Source organism: Cherax quadricarinatus, chromosome 21 (assembly GCF_038502225.1).
Source record: "Cherax quadricarinatus isolate ZL_2023a chromosome 21, ASM3850222v1, whole genome shotgun sequence".
NCBI lineage: Eukaryota > Metazoa > Arthropoda > Malacostraca > Decapoda > Parastacidae > Cherax > Cherax quadricarinatus.
In genome coordinates, this window is record NC_091312.1 from 25,244,269 (window position 1) to 25,266,768 (window position 22,500).

A 22,500-nucleotide genomic window follows, 5' to 3' on the forward strand; every position below is an offset into this window, starting at 1 on the left:
ACCCCCATGTGGCTCCAGGTTTTCCCAGTCGATCTCCCTGTGGTTGAAATCGCCCATTACCAGTAACTTTGCTCTGCTCGAGTGAGCTCTTCTTGCCACCTCAGCCAGTGTGTCCACCATCACCCTGTTGTTTTCTTCGTACTCCTCTCTTGGCCTCCTGCAGTTCTGCGGTGGGTTATACATCACTCCAATGACTACTTTATGTTCTCCGGACTGAATTGTACCTACAATGTAGTCTCTTTCTCCAATCATGTCCATGCCTTCCATTTCCTCAAATCCCCATCGGTGTTTTATGAGCAGTGCAACCCCTCCTCCCCCTTTACTCCTTCTATCTTTCCTCAGGATCTGATATCCCGTTGGGAAGATTGTGTCTGTTATTGTCTCAGCGAGTTTTGTTTCTGTGACTGCTATGATGTCTGGGAATTTTTCACTGATTCTTTCGTTCCACTCCTCATGTTTATTCGTTATTTCATCCGCGTTTGTGTATCAAACTTTCAGTTTCTTTTCTATCATTGTGGTCATGCAAGAATATTGAGGTTGGGGGAGCGAGAGCCTTGGTGGGGGCCTCTATGGGGCTGTGGTGTAGGTGGGGTTTGTGATGATGGGGGTGGGGCCAGAATGCCCATAAGGCACAGCTGTTGGGGTGAGGTTTGTGATATGGGGGTTGGTGGCAGAGGGAACAGTGAGTGGGTTGTAGTATAGGTTGCTCAGTTGCATTGGGAATGTCGCGGTTGGAGTCTTTTGGTGGGAGATTCTGTGGGGTGTGTTTGCCCTTCCTCCTGTGTCTGGGTCCTGCTCATTTTCGTCATTGCCTCTCGTTCCTCCTTGCGTCTCTGTACCCTCTCTTCCAGTGTAGTCCTTTCTTCTTGTGTTCTGTCATGGTCGAGGTATACTCTCTGGTACCCCTCTTTGTCCCTCAGTCTTGCTTTCTCTTGCAGAATCCTGGTTCGAACTGATTCTTCCTTGAAAGTTACTCTGACAGGCCGTATCCTTCCACTCGCAAACCACCCAATTCTCTGAAAATTTGTCACCTGGGTCATATCGCCCTCACCTATTGTTTTCATGATGCCTTCAATCATTTTTTTCTCCTGTTTTATTTCTTCAAAGTTGTCCCCCTTGACTTCTTGGAGCCCGTACACAAAAACTGACCTCGCCCTTTCCTCCTCCAACTGAGTCTCCATCTGCTTCCACTGAGGCATTTTATTTCCTTCCATTGACATGTTCTTGCCTTCAGTCCCTGTCATAAACCAAACTTCTATTCTCAGTGAGCTGTCTTTCATGACCAGCTGTCCCTTGCTACTGCAGTTGGCTGTTAGAATCTCTGCATATAGCATACCTTCATTGTCTTCGGACCTGTCATTTGATCTTAGTGTGCTCCTCGTCTTTTCCCTGGCCCCACGTGGGTCTGATAGGGCCTTCGTGTACTGCATGTCTCCGTTGTTGCTTACCGTCCCCTTGTCTGCGCCTGACATTGAATTTCCTGATGTCACATCTGAATTGTCATTTGTCTCTCTAATCTGTTTCAGGCTTTGCAGTTTCTCTTCTAAGCACTGTATCCTAGCTTCTGCTGCTAAGACCTGTACTTCCCACTTCCTGCACTCTTCAGCTATCCGCTCCTCCATTTTCTTACCAAGCTCTACTATCTTCCTTCCCCACTCTTCCTCCCTTTTTTGGAGCTCTACCTCCCAGTCTCTCCTCCCTGGTTCGTCTACCAGATCTCTGGTTTTCCATCCTCTAGGGCCACCCATTTTTTTTTTTTTTTTTACCACAGACAGAAGGCTAGAGGAGGGAGAGGGTGCGAGGGGGAGAGAGAAAGGGTAGAGAGAGAGGAGAGAGAAAGGGTAGAAAGAGGGAGAGAGAGGAGAGAGTATGGGGGTGAGGGATAAGACCAAGGGGGAGAGAGAGAGAAATGTGAGGGGGGAGAGAAAGGGTAGAGAGAGGGTAGAGAGAGGGAGAGAGGGAGAGAGAGAGAGAGAGAGAGAGAGAGAGAGAGAGAGAGAGAGAGAGAGAGAGAGAGAGAGAGAGAGAGAGAGAGAGAGAGAGAGAGAGAGAGAGAGAGAGAGAGAGAGGGAGAAAGGAGGGTGAGGGAAAAGGCTATGAGAGAGAGAAATGGAGAGATGGAGAGAGAAGCCTATAGAGAGAGAGGAGGGTGAGAGATATGGTTATGGGAGTGAGAGAGAGAGAGAGAGAGAGAGAGAGAGAGAGGGGGGAGAGAGAGAAAGAAAGAGTAGGGGGAAGGGGAGGGAAAAAGGCTATGAGAGAGAGAAATGCGAGGGAGGGGGAGAGGGAAAGATAGGAGGGAGGAGGGAGTGAAGGCAAGAGCGGGGGAGGGGAAAGGTCTGTGGGGGAGGGAAAGGTGTGTGGGGGGGGTGAGGGGACGCTGTCAAATTCCAAGGATCAGCTGTGTGTACTCACCTAGTTGTGGTTTCAGGGGTCGAGACTAAGCTCCTGGCCCCGAGTGTATGTGTGTGCGCACGTGTGTGTGTGAGCACGTCAGTTGTTTATATGTCCCAGAAATACAATTCACCTCTGTGTATCCGTAATACTAATATGTGTGTGTGTGTGTGTGTGTGTGTGTGTGTGTGTGTGTGTGTGTGTGTGTGTGTGTGTGTGTGTACTCACCTAGTTGAGGTTGCGGGGGTCGAGTCCGAGCTCCTGGCCCAGCCTCTTCACTGATCGCTACTAGGTCACTCTCCCTGAGCCGTGAGCTTTATCATACCTCTGCTTAAAGCTATGTATGGATCCTGCCTCCACTACATCGCTTCCCAAACTATTCCACTTACTGACTACTCTGTGGCTGAAGAAATACTTCCTAACATCCCTGTGATTCATCTGTGTCTTCAGCTTCCAACTGTGTCCCCTTGTTACTGTGTCCAATCTCTGGAACATCCTGTCTTTGTCCACCTTGTCAATTCCTCTCAGTATTTTGTATGTCGTTATCATATCCCCCCTATCTCTCCTGTCCTCCAGTGTCGTCAGGTTGATTTCCCTTAACCTCTCCTCGTAGGACATACCTCTTAGCTCTGGGACTAGTCTTGTTGCAAACCTTTGCACTTTCTCTAGTTTCTTCACGTGTACAGGGTCCTGAATGATTCCTTATTAAGATGTCGGAATGCTGTTCTTAGGTTTGCTAGGCGCCCATATGCTGCAGCAGTTATTTGGTTGATGTGCGCTTCAGGAGATGTGCCTGGTGTTATACTCACCCCAAGATCTTTTTCCTTGAGTGAGGTTTGTAGTCTCTGGCCCCCTAGACTGTACTCCGTCTGCGGTCTTCTTTGCCCTTCCCCAATCTTCATGACTTTGCACTTGGTGGGATTGAACTCCAGGAGCCAATTGCTGGACCAGGTCTGCAGCCTGTCCAGATCCCTTTGTAGTTCTGCCTGGTCTTCGATCGAGTGAATTCTTCTCATCAACTTCACGTCATCTGCAAACAGGGACACCTCAGAGTCTATTCCTTCCGTCATGTCGTTCACAAATACCAGAAACAGCACTGGTCCTAGGACTGACCCCTGCGGGACCCCGCTGGTCACAGGTGCCCACTCTGACACCTCGCCACGTTCCATGACTCGCTGCTGTCTTCCTGACAAGTATTCCCTGATCCATTGTAGTGCCTTCCCTGTTATCCCTGCTTGGTCCTCCAGTTTTTGCACCAATCTCTTGTGTTGAACTGTGTCAAACGCCTTCTTGCAGTCCAAGAAAATGCAATCCACCCACCCCTCTCTCTCTTGTCTTACTGCTGTCACCATATCATAGAACTCCAGTAGGTTTGTGACACAGGATTTCCCGTCCCTGAAACCATGTTGGCTGCTGTTGATGAGATCGTTCCTTTCTAGGTGTTCCACCACTCTTCTCCTGATAATCTTCTCCATGATTTTGCATACTATACATGTCAGTGACACTGGTCTGTAGTTTAATGCTTCATGTCTGTCTCCTTTTTTAAAGATTGGGACTACATTTGCTGTCTTCCATGCCTCAGGCAATCTCCCTGTTTCGATAGATGTATTGAATATTGTTGTTAGGGGTACACATAGCACCTCTGCTCCCTCTCTCAATACCCATGGGGAGATGTTATCTGGCTCCATTGCCTTTGAGGTATCTAGCTCACTCAGAAGCCTCTTCACTTCTTCCTCGGTGGTGTGCACTGTGTCCAGCACTTGGTGGTGTGCCCCACCTCTCCGTCTTTCTGGAGTCCCTTCTGTCTCCTCTGTGAACACTTCTTTGAATCTCTTGTTGAGTTCTTCACATACTTCACGGTCATTTCTTGTTGACTCTCCTCCTTCCTTCCTTAGCCTGATTACCTGGTCCTTGACTGTTGTTTTTCTCCTGATGTGGCTGTACAACAGTTTTGGGTCAGATTTGGCTTTCGCTGCTATGTCATTTTCATATTGTCTTTGGGCCTCCCTTCTTATCTGTGCATATTCGTTTCTGGCTCTACGACTGGTCTCCTTATTCTCCTGGGTCCTTTGCCTTCTATATTTCTTCCATTCCCTAGCACACTTGGTTTTTGCCTCCCTGCACCTTTGGGTAAACCATGGGCTCATCCTGGCTTTTTCATTATTCCTGTTACCCTTGGGTACAAACCTCTCCTCAGCCTCCTTGCATTTTGTTGCTACATATTCCATCATCTCATTAACTGGCTTCCCTGCCAGTTCTCTGTCCCACTGAACCCCGTTCAGGTAGTTCCTCATTCCTGTGTAGTCCCCTTTCTTGTAGTTTGGCTTCATTCGTCCTGGCCTTCCTGCTTCTCCCTCCACTTGTAGCTCTACTGTGTGTATGTGTGTGTGTGTGTGTGTGTGTGTGTATGTGTGTGTGTGTGTGTGTGTGTGTGTGTGTGTGTGTGTGTGTGTGTGTGTGTGTGTGTGTGTGTGTGTGTGTGTGTGTGTGTGTGTGTGTGTAGGGATGGAAATTTTTGGTTCAGGATATTTCGAACTCTCATTCATCATCAGGAGTTATGCAATGTAGCAAATCTAGCAATAGATAGGAGGGGAAAATTCTCCCAAAGGCAGGCAAGGTAGGAGCGTGCAGTGTCGACCCATATCACTTTAGGGCCGCTTGATATAGTATCGTTCGTGAGGCCAGAACATATCGCAGGAGAATGAAATAGCTGAAGGTTCACTGGTGTGGCCGCCCGAGTTTTACATATATATATATATATATATATATATATATATATATATATATATATATATATATATATATATATATATATATATATATATATATATATATATATATATATATATATATATATATATATATATATATATATATATGTATATATATATATATATATATATATATATATATATATATATATATATATATATATATATATATATATATATATATATATATATGTGTATATATATATATATATATATATATATATATATATATATATATATATATATAAATATATATATATATATATATATATATATATATATATATATATATATATATATATATATATATATATATATATATATATATATATATATATATATATATATGTCGTGCCGAATATGTAAAACTGGTCCATTAACAAGAACTCATTTAAAATTAAGTCCTTTATGAAATTTTCTCTTATACGTTTAAAGATATATTTTTTCATTAATGTTATTGTAAAAATTTTTAATTTTGCACCAAAAGAATCTTAGAAAACTTACCTAACCTTATTATAACAAGAGTAATTTATTTTAGCCTAACCCAACTAAATATATTTTAAATACGTTTACAATAATTTAGTACTAAACAAACACAATCAAATATATTTTTTTCGTTAGGTTCAGAATGATTTTGGCGAAATTATTGCATACACAAATTTTCACTTGTCCTATATGGCAAGATGAGCGTTGCTATTTAAGCCAAGATCGCAAGTTCTGCCTATTCGGCACGACATTATATATATATATATATATATATATATATATATATATATATATATATATATATATATATATATATATATATATATATATATATATATATATATATATATATATACATTGTATATATATATATATATATGTCGTGCCGAATATGTAAAACTGGGTCAATTAACAAGAAATCATTTAAAATTAAGTCCTTTCTAAAATTTTCTCTTATACGTTTAAAGATATATATTTTTCATTAATGTAAAAATTTTGAATTTTGCACCAAAAGAATTTTAGAAAACTTACCTAACCTTACTATAACAAGAGCAATTTATTTTAGCCTAACCCAACTAAATATATTTTAGATTTGTTTACAGTAATTTAATACTAGACAAACACAGTGAAATATATTTTTTTCGTTAGGTTCAGAATGATTTTGACGAAATTATTGCATACACAAATTTTCACTTGTCCTATATGGCAAGATGAGCGTTGCTATTTAAGCCAAGATCGCAAATTCTGCCTATTCGGCACGACATTTATATATATATATATATATATATATATATATATATATATATATATATATATATATATATATATATATATATATATATATATATATATATATATATATATATATATATATATATATATACTGTGTATACCAAACTCATTGCAGCCTTCATTTATGATCCTTATCTAAGATCAGTTGCAGTATTAATTGCAACAAGACAGTTACTACATAATAATGAGAATGTTGTAGCTCAAAATAATACAGTAAAAGTTAAGAAGGAAGCCATCAAAGAAAGTGATGCACTACCATTAATCTCAGAGACAAGGCTAAAAGTTCCTCTGAATATTTTGTTAGCTTAGTTTTACACGAGTTTCTCCTCGTCCTCCTTTTCCTCTTCTTGCTCTTTCCCCCTTTACTACCTATTCGGCTGTTTCCTTCCATCTGTTTCTTATCCTTGCACCTTTTCCACCTCCTCCATCTCCACCTCTACCTCCACCTCCTCCACTTCCACCTCCTCCATCTCCATCTCCACCTCCTCCACTTCCACCTCCTCCATCTCCACCTCCTCCACCTCCACCTCCTCCACCTCCACCATCATCTCCACTTCCACCTCCTCCACCTTCACCACCATCTCCACTTCCACCTCCTCCATCTCCACCTCCACCTCCTCCACTTCCACCTCCTCCATCTCCACCTCCACCTCCTCCACTTCCACCTCCTCCATCTCCACCTCATTTGGACAACGAAATTAGAAACATTTTTCAAAGGAGATTCGCCAGTGATTAAGGAAATAGCTAAACTTTGTTATTGGTCATTCTCGCTCCGGCAAGCCAAGTTGATGAGGTCTTTCATGTAGTTTTATTTAGGCTGGGGACGGAGGGTTAATGTACCTTGTAGGCCTGAGGAACGACTGTGACATAATGTAGGTGGAGAGACGAGGTCAAAGTAGGGGAGACTAATCTTGTAGGCTTCCTGTTATGTTTTTTATAGGGCTGGTAGAAGGAAGAGGGGGAGAGGATTATTTATTATAAAGCGCCAGAGAGAAGGGATAATTATATTGTATATGCTGCGCAAGTGATGTATCTTGTAGGCCTGAGATATATTATATAGGCATAGGGAAAGGGGTTAATTTGTAGGCCGAAGACATCGAATGTAATACATCTCGTAGGCCTGAACAAAGGAAAGGTTGGTGACATACCCTTTTAGGCTGGGGAAGAGGTGATTCAAATGTATGTGATAATAGTGATGGGGGAAGTGGTGCCATGATGGCAGGTCGTAGAAGTTTGCAATAAGTTCGTCCGACATTGTTTTGCATCTTTACGTATTTTACTCGTTTCTTACCTTATTTTCCCCTTTACTTTGCATGGGATATTTGTCACATTCACTGGTCTCTATAGTTAAACATTGCTGTATATTTTAGTGAATATTTTGAATACGTTGCTGTGTCTCAAGTATTTTACTAGTTTCCTTGTTTCCGTCGATCTATCGAAATTTTGGAAACTGTATCACTCAGGGGTGGTTTTCTTCCCTGAGTGTCCATGGTGGTATCTGTGTGTGTGTGTGTGTGTGTGTGTGTGTGTGTGTGTGTGTGTGTGACCTTTTGCCTTTGTTGTGTACAATTCTATTAGCAGTTTCACGATTTTTCCAGTTGTTACAAAGTTCGCTATCTTTGAGGCTGCATTTCCTTCCAGTTTTCTGTTCTAGTGTTCGGGTTTGTTGTAGTGTGTATACACTCTGGAAACTTTTTTTTTTGTGTTCATCCTATACTTTTTTATATACTTTTTATAAGACGGTTTAGTTCTGTCTTTAAACATTTTCCCGTAATTTTCGTTCGAGTGTGTGTGTGTGTGTGTATGTGTGTGTGTGTGTGTGTGTGTGTGTGTACTCACCTAATTGTACTCACCTAATTGTGGTTGCAGGGGTCGAGACTCAGCTCCTGGCCCCGCCTCTTCACTGATCGCTACTGGATCCTTTCTCTCTCTGCTTCCTGAGCTTTGTCATACCTCTTCTTAAAACTATGTATGGTTCCTGCCTCCACTACTTCACTTGCTAGGCTATTCCACTTGCTGACAACTCTATGACTGAAGAAATACTTCCTAACGTCCCTGTGACTCGTCTGAGTCTTCAGCTTCCAGTTGTGACCCCTTGTCCCTGTGTCCCCTCTCTGGAACATCCTATCTCTGTCCACCTTGTCTATTCCCCGCAGTATCTTGTATGTCGTTATCATGTCTCCCCTAACCCTTCTGTCCTCCAGTGTCGTCAGTCCGATTTCCCTTAACCTTTCCTCGTACGACATTCCCTTGAGCTCTGGGACTAGCCTTGTTGCAAACCTTTGTACTTTCTCTAACTTCTTGACGTGCTTGACCAGGTGTGGGTTCCAGACTGGTGCTGCATACTCCAGTATGGGCCTAACATACACAGTGTACAGTGTCTTGAACGATTCCTTATTAAGGTATCGGAACGCTATTCTCAGGTTTGCCAGGCGCCCGTATGCTGCAGCGGTTATTTGGTTGATGTGTGCCTCCGGTGATGTGCTCGGTGTTATGGTCACCCCAAGGTCTTTCTCCCTGAGTGAGGTCTGTAGTCTTTGTCCACCTAGCCTATACTCTGTCTGCGGTCTGTGTGTGTGTGTGTGTGTGTACTCCCCTAATTGTACTTGCCTAATTGTAGTTGCATGGATCGATCCATAGCTCCTGGCCCAGCCTCTTCATTGGTCTATGAGCTTTATCGTACTTCTTCTTAAAGTTATGTATGGATCCTGCCTCCACTACATCACTTTCCAGACTTTTGTGTGTGTAGGGGGAAGCCAATAATCGTATTTTGCTCTTAACAATACGAAGAGACACCTATCTAACACTCACGTGTGTCTTTTTGCAGAACAGAGAGATCCAGTAGGAGGGTGATGCAACGTCAACGATCCCTTGCAGTGAACGAGTGAGTCATTACTGCTGAAGATCATCTCACTAACATCAGTATAAGAAATCCAGGGAAGCTTGAGGCCAATCATTATTACCTGTAGAAGAGAACTAGTGAGGCTTGCAGTCCTCCACTACTAGGAGCAGAAGACAGCCAGGGGAAGCTGGCGACGAGCCACTACCCTTAGTAGAAGGCATACAGGAAAGACTGAGGCCAGCCACTACTATTAATATAAAGCGGGGAAGGTCTGAGACCTTTTGTAACCACTGGTAGAGGAAGGAAATCAGGGAGACTTGAGGACCACCACTATAACCGGCAGAAGGAAAGAAGGAAGCAAGGGGAAGCTGGTGGCAAGTCACCCTTAACTGCCTGTAGAAGGTTGGGGCATCTGGTCGCGTGCCACTGGTGGGAGCGGCTTCTATGCGATCCTGTGTCTTCTTCCTGGAATGACCCTGAAATCTATCCATCAAATTCATCATCAGTAAGAAGCGTCCAGTGAGAAGTCCCGCGAGAGATGGTCGCGTCTTGCAGGTGCTCATCGCTGCGGCTCCTATTCCCTGATCTATGAAGATGAGACTGAGAAATTGAGAACACAATGGGTTTCTTAAGGTAAGACCTGCGAGTTATGGCTGTTTAGTTGAGTGATGAAATGAGTATATTTTGGTGTTTTGAAGCAATCAGTAAGTGCTTAGACACAATGTGCGGTTAATGGTATTTTATTGAGAAACTTTTCTTTCAATAGGAACTTTATTAATTCTCAGAGATGGGACAAAATTAATACATGTATAGTGGAGAGATGTGAAATGAGGTGAGGCATCTAAATGATACCCTGTGGAGGATGTGACAAGTTTTACGTAGGTGGAAGTTCTAGGAACCTGAGCAGAGATGCTTGATATAGAGATGACACGAAGAACACCTGAACTATACAGAGCAACACTAGTAACCAAGGGAGCAGAAAAACAGAATCAACTGTGCCTTAAATCTACTCATACCGCCACGACTAACACAGTCACATACAAGTCATTTCATTCCTAATCTCAAATACTGCCCAATATTCTCGCCAGATGTGACACAGCTGTTACATACAATTATATAGAGAAGTACTGAAGTCAGTGTACTGGCCCACCTAATTTTGGAAAATACAGACGTCAATCTACTGGCTCACCTAATTTTAAACTTCGATGCTTTCACTTGGCTGCGAAGAAGGTATATTATGCACACATCATTACAGGTCACCTCACGATTCTTCACAGATACACTTTCTTTTAACACTTCTCTCTGGAAATTTATAAAATCGTTGACTGGCAAAACATCTTCTCAGTACAATGCCATAAACCGTATATTGTTTCAGTAACATATCGGCATATTCCATCACTGATACACTGTGCTGGCACATCTGCAACATTTAGGTATCTTTATTGTAGACGTTTGGCGAAACGTATACAATAAAGATTCCCAGATGCTGCAGATGTGTTGTATACTTCATCTTGTCGGTATTGTATACCATACATGTACAGTGTTACGGCGACCCAGCAGTGTTGTGGTGTGCCCAGGTAACTTGTCAGTGTTCTAGTGAGCTGAGGTAACCCAGCAGTGATCTAGTGAGCTGAGGTAACCCCGCAATGTTCTAGGCACTGAGGTAACCCAGCAATGTTCTAGTGAGCTGAGGTAACCCAGCAGTGTTCTAGGCACTGAGGTAACCCGGCAGTGATCTAGTGAGCTGAGGTAACCCAGCAATGTTCTAGTGAGCTGAGGTAATCCAGCAATGTTCTAGTGAGCTGAGGTAACCCAGCAATGTTCTAGGCACTGAGGTAACCCAGCAATGTTCTAGGCACTGAGGTAACCCAGCAATGTTCTAGGCACTGAGGTAACCCAGCAATGTTCTAGGCACTGAGGTAATGGCATCGATCATTTATGTTTGCTTAAAAAAATCAGATTATTTTTTAATTTAGTTTAAATCAAGATGTATATCTCTTAAATAATTATATAATGCTCAGAAAATTAATCATTTAACTCTTCGATAACGTAAAGATAATTGAGCTTCAAGAAAGATAACTCACACGAGGTGGGAAAAACTTGAAAACTTTTTCAATAAATGTCCTCAAAAGTTTGTTAAGAAATATTTTTCGATATCCAAGTTAGATTAACATGATTACGCATAGTTTTTTGTATATTTTAGGGCAACGATAAGGATTATTATGTGTTCATTTAATGACAAACTCTGTTCTAATGTGCCGTGAGGAATGAGGATTTTTTGATGTGTAAAAGGAATGGCTAAATGTGTTTTCAGATGTATTAAAAATACTAGTGGCTGTGAATATAGCACTGTGGATATAAGTCTTGACATGATCAGTCTGTCAGCCTTGGTAAGTGGTGGTTAGTTCCTCATGACTTGAGGGACTGACTGCTGCTACTTCTACCGTCGCTAGTGATGTATTTGCATATATTCGTCTGAAGAAACCTGTTGGACAGACGAAATCTATCGGTGATAATAATGCCCATATACTGAACACCTGTCTTACTCTTCACCTTGTTGGTATTGTACATCATTAAGAACATACACAGGTTCACAACCAGTCCCATAACTGAGGGAAATCTTACATGAAATGAAACTAAAATAATCTGACCGGAGGAGACATCATTACGATGTACAAGATAATAATTTAGAGAATTTGAAAGCTTGGGAAAACTATTCAAAAATAAAAGGATCATAGATATATTGGAATCACAGAGACTTCAAATATAATTAGTTAGCTTTAAGGTGATCAAAAAAGTGGAACGATCTGGATGACGAAATGGTTGAGAGACACCTCATACACAACCTTAAGAATAGATACGACATGACTTAGGAAGTAGAATAGATATAACATGACGCTAGGAAAAAAAGCCAATACGGTCTTAACTGGCTATGGGGCGAGTTCAGAAGATGAGATTAATTGGCACCTCAGTTAAAACTAGTTCGTTACAACTTTGCGAATACTTACTGTACGCAACATTAGGTACTAATGAACAGTGGTTAATTTCGTGATGCAAGCTTCAATGAAAATATAGAGTGCAACCTAGTGAAGTAATATTGACTCTTGAGAGAAACTGGGAGGAGAGTGAACGCAATCAACAGTTTGTGTAGTGGAAACAGGTAACTGAATCACCGAAATTCGTATCTGAACCACAGAGATTTTCATTTTCTCTTTGTGAAGCTTCTACATCGGCTTTACCTTTTCTCGAGAGACGTCCAAAAGAATAAAATAAATAATTTTACATACGAAGAGTATAAAGAGAGAGAGGAACCATGCATAGACGTTTATGGAAAAAAAGACACAAAACACAGAAACTTTTTGATTTATAAGATTATTTGCTGAGAACACTAAACTGTTTTCTGTAACGCTGCTACAGATCTTATCCGTAGCGGTGCCACAGATGCTGTCTGTGGCATTATTATCTCAGGCTGGAGTAATCTGCATGGAAATTTAACAGGAAGAAAATGATAATGGTATACAATACTGACAGGTTAATAAGTAAGACACATGTGCAACAGTTAGGTATCTTTATTCCGAAACGTTTCACCTACACAGTAGTCTTCTTCAGCAGAAGCAGTAAAGATGTAAAGATGAAGTGATGGATTACGTCTTCAAGGGTGACTGACTGATTACAACGTCTTTTGCATCTCTACTATTTCTGCTGCCTCCCTTGTACTCGACTGAAGAAGCCTACTGTATAGGCGAAACCTGACTGTTGCACAAGTGTCTTACTTATTCAAATTCAAATTCAAATTCAAAGTTTATTCTCTATAAGGATTACAATGCTGAGTTTACAGAAATTTGGTTATTGTGTGGTTTACATGTAGTAAAATAGTGATTACAGAGTGTACCACTAGAACGCTTAGCATGGCTAGGCATTTCGGGCAGACTTAGTTTTATTCTTAATTGTAAAATATTACAAATTATGAGGTAAGTTGGTATTATGGCTAAGTGACTAAATACTAGTTTGTGAGTTTAGCAATGTGAATGCTTTTGTTTTGGCACAGTACATAGTTTCAGTATTGGAGTATCACAGGATTCATTATTTTAAGATTGAGATTAATATTTCTGTTTATGGTCCAATGAGTGAGTGTAAGTGTGAACCACCAGGTGGTATTCGTGTAGTTAGTTGACGGGGTGTATCAGGGAGATAAGATGTTTTCTAATGGTAGTTTTGAAGGTGATGAATGTGTCTGCAGTTCTAGAGTTCTCAGGTAGGGTATTCCAGATTTTAGGGCCTTTGACATACATTGAATTTTTGTAAAGGTTTAGTCGGACACGGGGAATGTCGTAGAGATGTTTGTGTCTGGTGTTATGCCTGTGGGTTCTGTCACAACTATCAAGAAAGCGTTTTAGGTCAAGGTTGATATTAGAGTTTAAGGCCCTGTAGATGTAGATTGCACAGTAGTAAGTGTGGATGTACTGAACAGGGAGTAAGTTTAGGTCTATGAAGAGTGGGGGGGGGTGTGTTGCCAGGGATGGGATTTAGTGATTATTCTTACTGCAGCTTTTTGTTGGGTTATTATTGGCTTTAGGTGTGTTGCTGCAGTTGATCCCCAAGCACAAATAGCATAGGTGAGGTATGGATAAATAAGTGAGTGGTATAGTGTGAGAAGCGCATTTTGCGGCACGTAGTATCGTATCTTGGAGAGGATCCCAACCGTTTTGGATACTTTTTTGGTTATATGCTGGATATGGGTGCTGAAATTCAGGTTGTTGTCAAGGTATAAGCCTAGGAATTTGCCCCCATTATTTCTCGTAATTAGAGTGTTGTCAATCTTAATGTTAATTTGTGCATCTCCTGCTCTGCTACCAAACATAATATAGTAGGTTTTGTCAGTGTTAAGCGTAAGTTTATTGGCTGTCATCCAAGTCGATATTTTGATCAGCTCCTCATTCACAATGGTGTTGAGGGTGGCAAGATTAGGGTGAGAGATGACATAAGTCGTGTCGTCAGCAAAGAGAATGGGTTTCAGGTGTTGGGATACGTTTGGAAGGTCATTGATGTATATGAGGAAGAGCAGGGGACCAAGGACACTTCCCTGCGGAACTCCAGTATCAAGTGGCCGTGTTGCTGATGCTGTGTCTTTAATGGTGACATACTGATACCTATTAGTAATGTAAGATTTGAAATAAGCAAGCGCATGGCCTCTTATACCGTAATGATCAAGTTTGTGGAGTACGATGCCGTGGTCTACTGTGTCAAAAGCTTTTCTTAGATCAATAAAAATTCCTAGTGGATATTCCTTATTTTCCAATGCTGTGTAAAGCAGATCTAGCATTTTTATGATTGCATCATTAGTGCTTTTATTTTTCCTGAATCCAAATTGGCAGGGGTTGAGTATGTTTTGAGCCGTTATAAATGAATACAGTCTCCTGTGCACGAGTTTCTCAAAGATTTTGGATAGCAATGGTAAGTTAGATATTGGCCTATAGTTGTTTAAGTCTGAAGGGTCACCACCTTTATGTATTGGTGTAACCCTTGCCATCTTGAGTAGTTTCGGGAAGGTGCTAGTCTCTAGTGACTTGTTAAAAAGTAATGAAATAGCATGCGAAAGGACATGGGCTGCTCGCTTGTACAGTAATGGTGGGACATGAGACAGATTCCCCAAGTTATTTTTAAGTGACTTTATAATCTCGGTGACTTCCGTGGGCTCAGTTGGTGCAAGGAATTAGGGAAATTCCCATCTAGGTAGTCCCCGGCATGGGCATTGGTATGTGGGATTTTACTGGCGAGATTAGATCCTATGGTTGAGAAGAAGTCGTTTATCTTGTTAGCTGTGTCAGTGGGATGTAGTGGTGTTTCATTAGGTTTAGTTAGGACAATATTCTTGGTTTTTCTCAGTTTGTGGGTCCCTAGAATCTGAGAGAGTGTTTTCCAGGTCTTTTTTATATCTCCTCTAGTGTCTGTGAATCTACTGGAGAAGTATAGTTTTTTGGCTTTCTTTATTACTTTGGTGAGAGCTGATGAACAGTGTTTAAGAATATCTTTGTGTATTAAGCCCTGTCTATATTGCTTTTCATATTGGTGTTTCTTGTCAATGGATTTCAGAATGGTGCTGGTTAGCCATGGGCAACCAAGCTGTTTGTTTGTGATCTGTTTTGTTTTTATAGGACAATGTTTGTTGTATAGTCTAAGTAATTTGTTAAGAAAAATGTCTGTCCAGTCATCAATACCATTGGCCTTGGAGAATTCTGTAGGCCAGTCAACAGTCTCTAGGTCAGTTGTGAACTTCCTTACTGAGGCATCGTCATGGAGTCTAAATGAGACTTTGTTGTATTCAAGTGGTGGTTTACTAATGTTTGTCAGGAGGAAGGTAGGGCAGTGGTCTGTAGTGCTATCTGTGATTATCCCTGATTTAAGGGGCGCTAGTATATTGGTCCATATGTGGTCTATTATGGTTGCACTTGTCTCAGTGAGCCTGGTTGGTTTAGTTATTGTTGGTATGAGAAGTGTGTTGTTCATATTGTTGATGAAATCAGTTACAGGCTGATCATCTAGTAAGCCAAGGTTGATGTTGAAGTCTCCAGCTAAGAGAAGGTGGTGCTTATTCATTTGTCTGTTTGTTATTAGTGACTTTAATTTCTCACTGAAATTTGGGATGTTTGTGTGAGGTATCCGGTAAATGGCACCGATTGTTATAGGCGTCTTAAGGTTTTTTACAGTAAAATTAGCAAAAATGTATTCCCCATATTCATCACTAAAGCAAGTGGTGCTAATACAAGATAATTGGTTAGAGTAATAGATTGCAATACCACCCCCAACTTGGTTTGGTCTGCAGTTGTGAATTGCTGTGTATCCTGGTAGAGGGTAGATATCTATTGTGTCCTGCTTAAGCCAGGTCTCAGTAAGAATAATGCAGGAGAAGGGTGTCTTTAGTGATTCAAGGAGTGCTAGGAGGTCATCATAGTGTTTGCTTAAGGACCTGGTGTTGTAGTTAAGTACTGATAGACTTTTAGCATTGTTTAGGATAGTGCTGGCTTGTGATGCTGTGTAATAAAGGCAGTTACTTTCCAATAGGTTTTGATTGGGTGTCAGATTATGGAGGTTTAGATCAGGGTCAACGTGATCAATCATCTTCTAGGTTTAAATTTTTTTTTTTTATTATCACACCGGCCGATTCCCACCAAGGCAGGGTGGCCCGAAAAAGAAAAACTTTCACCATCATTCACTCCATCACTGTCTTGCCAGAAGGGTGCTTTACACTACAGTTTTTAAACTGCAACATTAACACCCCTCCTTCAGAGTGCAGGCACTGTACTTCCCATCTCCAGGACTCAAGTCCGGCCTGCCGGTTTCCCTGAATCCCTTCATAAATTATGGTTATTTATATCCTGAGTTGTGTGTTGAGTTCTAGTACTGATGTCTGTAGTGGTAGGAAGTTTGGACAAGTATATAGCTAGAGTATTTTGGTCATGTAGAGTATAGTCACTACTAAACATAATGAAGTTGATGTTGTCTATGTGTTGTGCTGGAATGAACTAAAGTACAACTAGGTATAAACTAGTAATATAAAAATACAAATTAAAAATAGAACAAGACTCTCACTTGTAATTGCACTAAGGTCTAATAATGACTTTTGTGGAGTCTATGTTTTGAGCTAGAATGAGCTATAGTACAATAGGTTTAATCTAATAATATAAAAATACAAATTAAAAATAGCACTAGTCTCTCACTAGTAATTGCACTATGGTCTAATATAGTGAATTTGGTATTGACTATGTATTGAGCTAGAAAGAGCTATAGTACAACTAGGTTTAGTCTAATAATATAAAAATACAAATTACAAATAGCACCAGTGTCTCACTAGTAATTGCACTATGGTCTAATATAGTGAATTTGGTATTGACTATGTATTGAGCTAGAATGAGCTAGAGTAAAACTGTGATTAATCTAATAATATAATAAAGGCACAAGACTCTCAATTGTAATTGCACTAAGGTCTTATATAAGTTGTTTACAAGAATTAGAGTATAATTAGATTTAAATTGACAGGATAAAATACACAAATTAAGATAGCAAAAGAATAATAAAAAAAATTATAAAAATAAAAATGGCAATGACTTGGTTATAATATGCTAGTAAGATGGTAGACAGGATAATATAAAAGTTGTAGTTGAAAATACTAGTTTAAAAAAGTATGGAATAAAAATGGTTAATAAAAGAAGTTTACAATAAGTTTGATCAATATAGTTTAAAGTAAAATTGGGCAATAATAGGGATTTAGAATAAAATTGGGCAATTGAGTATTTTTTAAAGTGAGGTAGAATTATTGAAGACGGGAAGGAAGAAGTAAGAATCTAACCTTGTTATTACTCTGCTGCTACCACCGCTGATACTATTTTTCATCCAAGTTTATAGCACACGAACTTCTCTCTGGCTTCGCTGTGTAGATGTCTTTGCTCTCTGACCTCATCACTAATCTTCCTCAGTCCTTTCTTGGCACTCTTGCTTCATCCATCAATATCAGTTCCCTGATGTAGCCACTATATTCAGTGACTGTTTCACTGTCTCCTGCATGTCTGTATATTCAATATTTTTCCTGCCACGCACATTCTTTTAAGAATATTTTTATTTCCTTTGCATCCATAACCGCTACAAGTGTGATTATCAGTTTTTTTATTCTAAAAGTTAATTTCATCACAGTTCCTTCTTTCGTCATGCCTATCCTCCTAATTTTATCAACGTTGCCTTCTCTCATTCTAAAAGATTTATTTTTCTCTTCTGGAAAGACACTTGCACTTTGTGTTTTATATCATTCTGATTTGTAGAATCCTAGCATCAACATTCGCCGTCTGGATGTTAAACCTCGAAGAAATCAGTGTCATAGTTTTCCAGGCACCGATACTTTGGATGTTTACGCAACTCACTACTCAGTACACTTCTGTTCTTGTCATGTTCAATACACTGGTAAATCTGACCACTTCTTTCTCGATAATCTTAAGGACCACAAAAGAAGAACTCTCCATTAATGATCCTAGCAACACTTATTTCTGTCACGATAGGGGCCCAGGGTTCTTCAATCCTTCACAGAAGCTGTGTTGTTGAATTGGCCAATGTTTACTGATTCCCTAGCATGAGTCATAGTATTATCTTTGCTTCTGTAGATGTTTGTCTCTCCCAGCGCACTGTCAAAATCTCTAATAGTCAGAACACACGCGACTTGACCTCACTTACCAGAGCCTTGAACTTACTTTTAATTTTCTTCCGTTTTGCTTGTTACGTCTGACGAGATAATGCGTTTGTGGTAAGTTGCTCTCTCTCTCTCTCTCTCTCTCTCTCTCTCTCTATCTCTCTCTCTCTCTCTCTCTCTCTCTCTCTCTCTCTCTCTCTCTCTCTCTCTCTCTCTCTCTCTCTCTCTCTCTCTCTCTCTCTCTCTCTCTCCCTCTCTCTCTCTTTTACACATGCAAACTCCCAAAATGTGGAATATATGCCAGTGGGCGTTTGTGTGGTGTCAGCGGCAGGGCATTCCTGATGAGGAAGGAATAGGAGTGAAGAGGGCAGAGGGACCAGTAAGGGCTAGAGAGGAAAGGGGATGGGGTTGACGATGGGAAAGGCGGCGAGCGAAGAGGAACAGTGGAAAAGGTGAGAGAGGGGCTGGCCGTCTGACTCACACAATTCATGACATTACAGCCTGGGAGGAAGCATTTGATGCCGGGTCGAGCATTGTGCGCCCCCTCAGAGGACGTGGATGCTGCAGTCTGCTGGTGGCGTGGTGGTAGTAGTGGGATAGTATATGATTCTCCAAGGGCTGGCTGGATGTCCAGTGATGGTGTGGAGGTGGTGGTAGATTTGGCCTTATGGTAGAGGATTTGATGATGTGATAGCAGATCTGTCATTACGGTGGTGGAAGTGATGGTGTGTTGGTGGGTATGGTAGTGGCATTGTGATGATATTAAATTAAGTATTTTGCATTTTTTTAACGAGTGAAGGTTGTGAAATGAGAAAGACTTAGACCTGAAGCAGCGCCGCCTAACTTAAATGAACATGTGGCTTCTGACATCCATCTTTCGTTCTTAATTTTCTGGATTTCCTACCTGATCTTGGGTTGATTCATCACTTGTTTTGATTATACATGAACTGCTCATTAAAATTTATCATTTCAAGAACATTTTACTCTAAATTATTGTTCTGATTTGTAATCTCTAGTTTCTAGTAGCGGTCATGTGCTGAAAGTGCTACAACTATGACTGTCCCACTTCATGACTGTACTACAACTATGACTGTCCCACTTCATGACTGTAGTACAACTATGACTGTCCCACTTCATGACTGAACTTCATATGTTACAGACATTTATTTCAGGTCAGAAGCTGCTCGAACCTGCTAACTTCGAACATCGTTTCGCTCTAAGTTTGTAAATATTACGCTTATTCTGCGAGTTACAAACACTCTAATACCAGTGAGTGCAGGAAGAGATGAAAAACTGATCATTAGCCAAGAAATCAGGGAACGGGTGGGGTTTGAAACCATGGCGAGTGAGTCGTAACACTCACAGGCCAGTGCGTTAACCACTGGGCCAGCTGTCTCTAATAAGATTCATCTAACTAGGTATATATCTATACATCATAGTGCCACCACTGTGACCACAGATGCTGGTTTCTACAGACGAATCCCACACAAGCGTAGCTGTGATGAACTCTAGCTCAAGCCCCATCAAAGCCGTCATCATGATTCGCGAAATCATAATAACACGATTGCAAACAGACCATGGAACGGATGGGGTTTAAACCTATGGCACGATGGTGGCTTTGGGGGGACTTGAGCTTGAGTCCACCACAGTCACGCTGGAGTGGGATTCATCTGTTAAAACCTGCATTTGTGGTCACAGTAGTGGCCCATGCTAACTTCCCAGTTGTGTATAAAAATATACCTAGTTAGACGACTCTTATTAGAGCCAGCTGGCCCAGTGGTTAACGCACTGACCTGTGAGTTTTACGACTCACTCGCCATAAGAAATGGTGTCCAGATTTTCGTTCTTGAGCGTCATAGTCTAGCGGTACTAACATATGGCTAATGAAACGTAATTTAGTCCTGTCCAACTTTGTGTTATCTTAAATTTAGACATCATGACTGAAGCGACTCACTCTCACCTGTTCTGGCTGGTGTTCGTGGAGTGACTGTAGTAAACAATGATTACAGTATATAGCAGTTGGTACAGTACAGTATAAAGTATTTAGTGTATACGGTACATAATAATACAGTAATATCTTTATTTCTACAATAATATCTTTATTTCAATGACATACTACTATATAAAAAGCCGCTTGTTATGCAGAGCATTTCCCGCAAATTAGGTCATTTTTGTCCCAGGATGCGACCCACACCAGTCCACTAACTCGCAGGTACCCATTTTACTGATGGGTGAACATAGACATCCGGTGTATAGTAACACGCCCAATGTTTCTACCCCCGCCGGGAATCGAGCCCGGCAAAGGGGCATGATACGTTCATCAATGCCATTACCCGTGCGCGGGGGTAGGCCATAGTGAGGTATTATATTTCCGAAGACTCAAGTATTAGTAACTCTAGTTTTGCTGGTGGGAAAACTTTAAAGTTGCTGTTTGTACTAAAGTCAAAGTGGAGTGCATGACGATGTCCTCATCTCTACACTGAAGTCTCCTAGCTCAGGCTGACACATTTCATTTCCTGTGGAACGTAACCCATTCTGTGTGATGGAATGTGACAGGGGAAACATAGCCAGCTTTTATGTCCGTTACGTAACTATCAGAGTACAACAGCAGCCCATTGCTAATGTACGTTATTTTCTCTAAAACAAAACTGTCAGCTCAGTAATGGAGGATGGAGAGAGGATGTAATGAGGGAAGACCTGTCCCTGTCAGCTACACGCGAGTTATGTATATTTGATTCACATTCGGAAAATACATCAAATCCAAACATAAAAACACTGAAAAAAAACAGATATAATGATTGAAATACACAGGTGTGTCTCATCTTTCGTTACGAGTGAATTTCTGTTTGCTGCGAACAGCTGAATAACTCTGTTACATTTGTTTCCCATGTACTCTCATTAACAATAGCAGAGTCCGGTGTGTGACTGTGTCTCTCATGCAGGTTGGCTCCCCCGGTGGTGCGGGTGGGTGGACGAAGCTGCTTTGACGCCCAACATGCCGCCCTCACGGCCGCTCTCTACACTATTGTGAGTATCACTCCCAGCACCCATCACACCCTCGCCCATACACCATGTAAACATGATAATGGTGTCCAGTGCCGACAAGTAGATAAGTAAGGCACTTTTGATACAGTTATTGTAAGTATCTTTATTCCCAAACGTTACGCCTATACACAGTAGATTCTTCAGTCGAATACAAAGGAGATGACAGAGGCAGTGAGGGTGATGGACTGGTTACATCGTCTTTACATCAACACTGCTCCTGCTGTCGCCTCTGTATTCGATTGAAGAAGTCTACTGTTTAGGCGAAACTTTTGGAAATAAAGATACTTAACTGTTGGAAACGTGTCTTGCTTATCCATACAATGTGTACGTGTAAGATACAAAACACACTCTTGTATGCTTCCATCGTACTTTTTTCTCCTTGCGCACATAAACACACACATAAACGTGCCTTAACACACACACACAGCATGGCTAGACCTTGTATTCATCCTAAGTGACTCTTACATAAGGGACGTTGAATACAAGATGTCCGTACTATCAAATACCTTGTGGAAGTAAACGTTGGGAGGAACACATCACGAGAAGGTTAGGCGAAATTTGACCTCCAAAGAGGAGATTACGTAGGCATGAGGGAATCCCTGCATTAAGTGATGCGGGGAAGGGAATTAGAAGGAAAGACAACGGTTGAAATAATGAAGTATGTAACCGGAAGTGCCGCGAAGTAGAGAAGAAATTCATTTCCAGTAACAGAAAAACTAATGGCAAGAATAGTGAGAGTGAATAGTTTAATCAGCGTTGGGGATGCAAAAGCCAAAAGCTCAAGAACATGAAAAAAAATATTGACGGTAAAGGTTGGAAAGAAGGGAAGCAATCAAAAGCAACAGAAAGAAATATACATGAATGAGAAGGGAGGCTGAACGACAGTTAAAGAATGACATCCCATCATACGATATATCTGTATCAATTGATACACTTTGAAAAAACAGCAAATGTAGTTCCAAATTTTAACAGGCCAGTGACACTGACTCGCACGA

The 22,500-nt window shown here is 41.0% G+C and overlaps 1 protein-coding gene across 2 annotated transcripts in view; it reads left to right on the forward strand.

The window, feature by feature from the left end:
* Positions 1 to 22,500, forward strand: part of LOC128689032 (uncharacterized) — a 73,184-nt gene that overhangs the window by 12,402 nt on the left and 38,282 nt on the right. For both annotated transcript variants that reach the window (XM_070087333.1, XM_070087334.1), the window contains exons 2-3: positions 9,271 to 9,918; positions 21,403 to 21,487. In XM_070087333.1, the coding sequence (XP_069943434.1) occupies positions 9,905 to 9,918; positions 21,403 to 21,487 (99 nt within the window). In that variant the 5' untranslated portion in view covers positions 9,271 to 9,904. The remainder of the gene's footprint in view (positions 1 to 9,270; positions 9,919 to 21,402; positions 21,488 to 22,500) is intronic.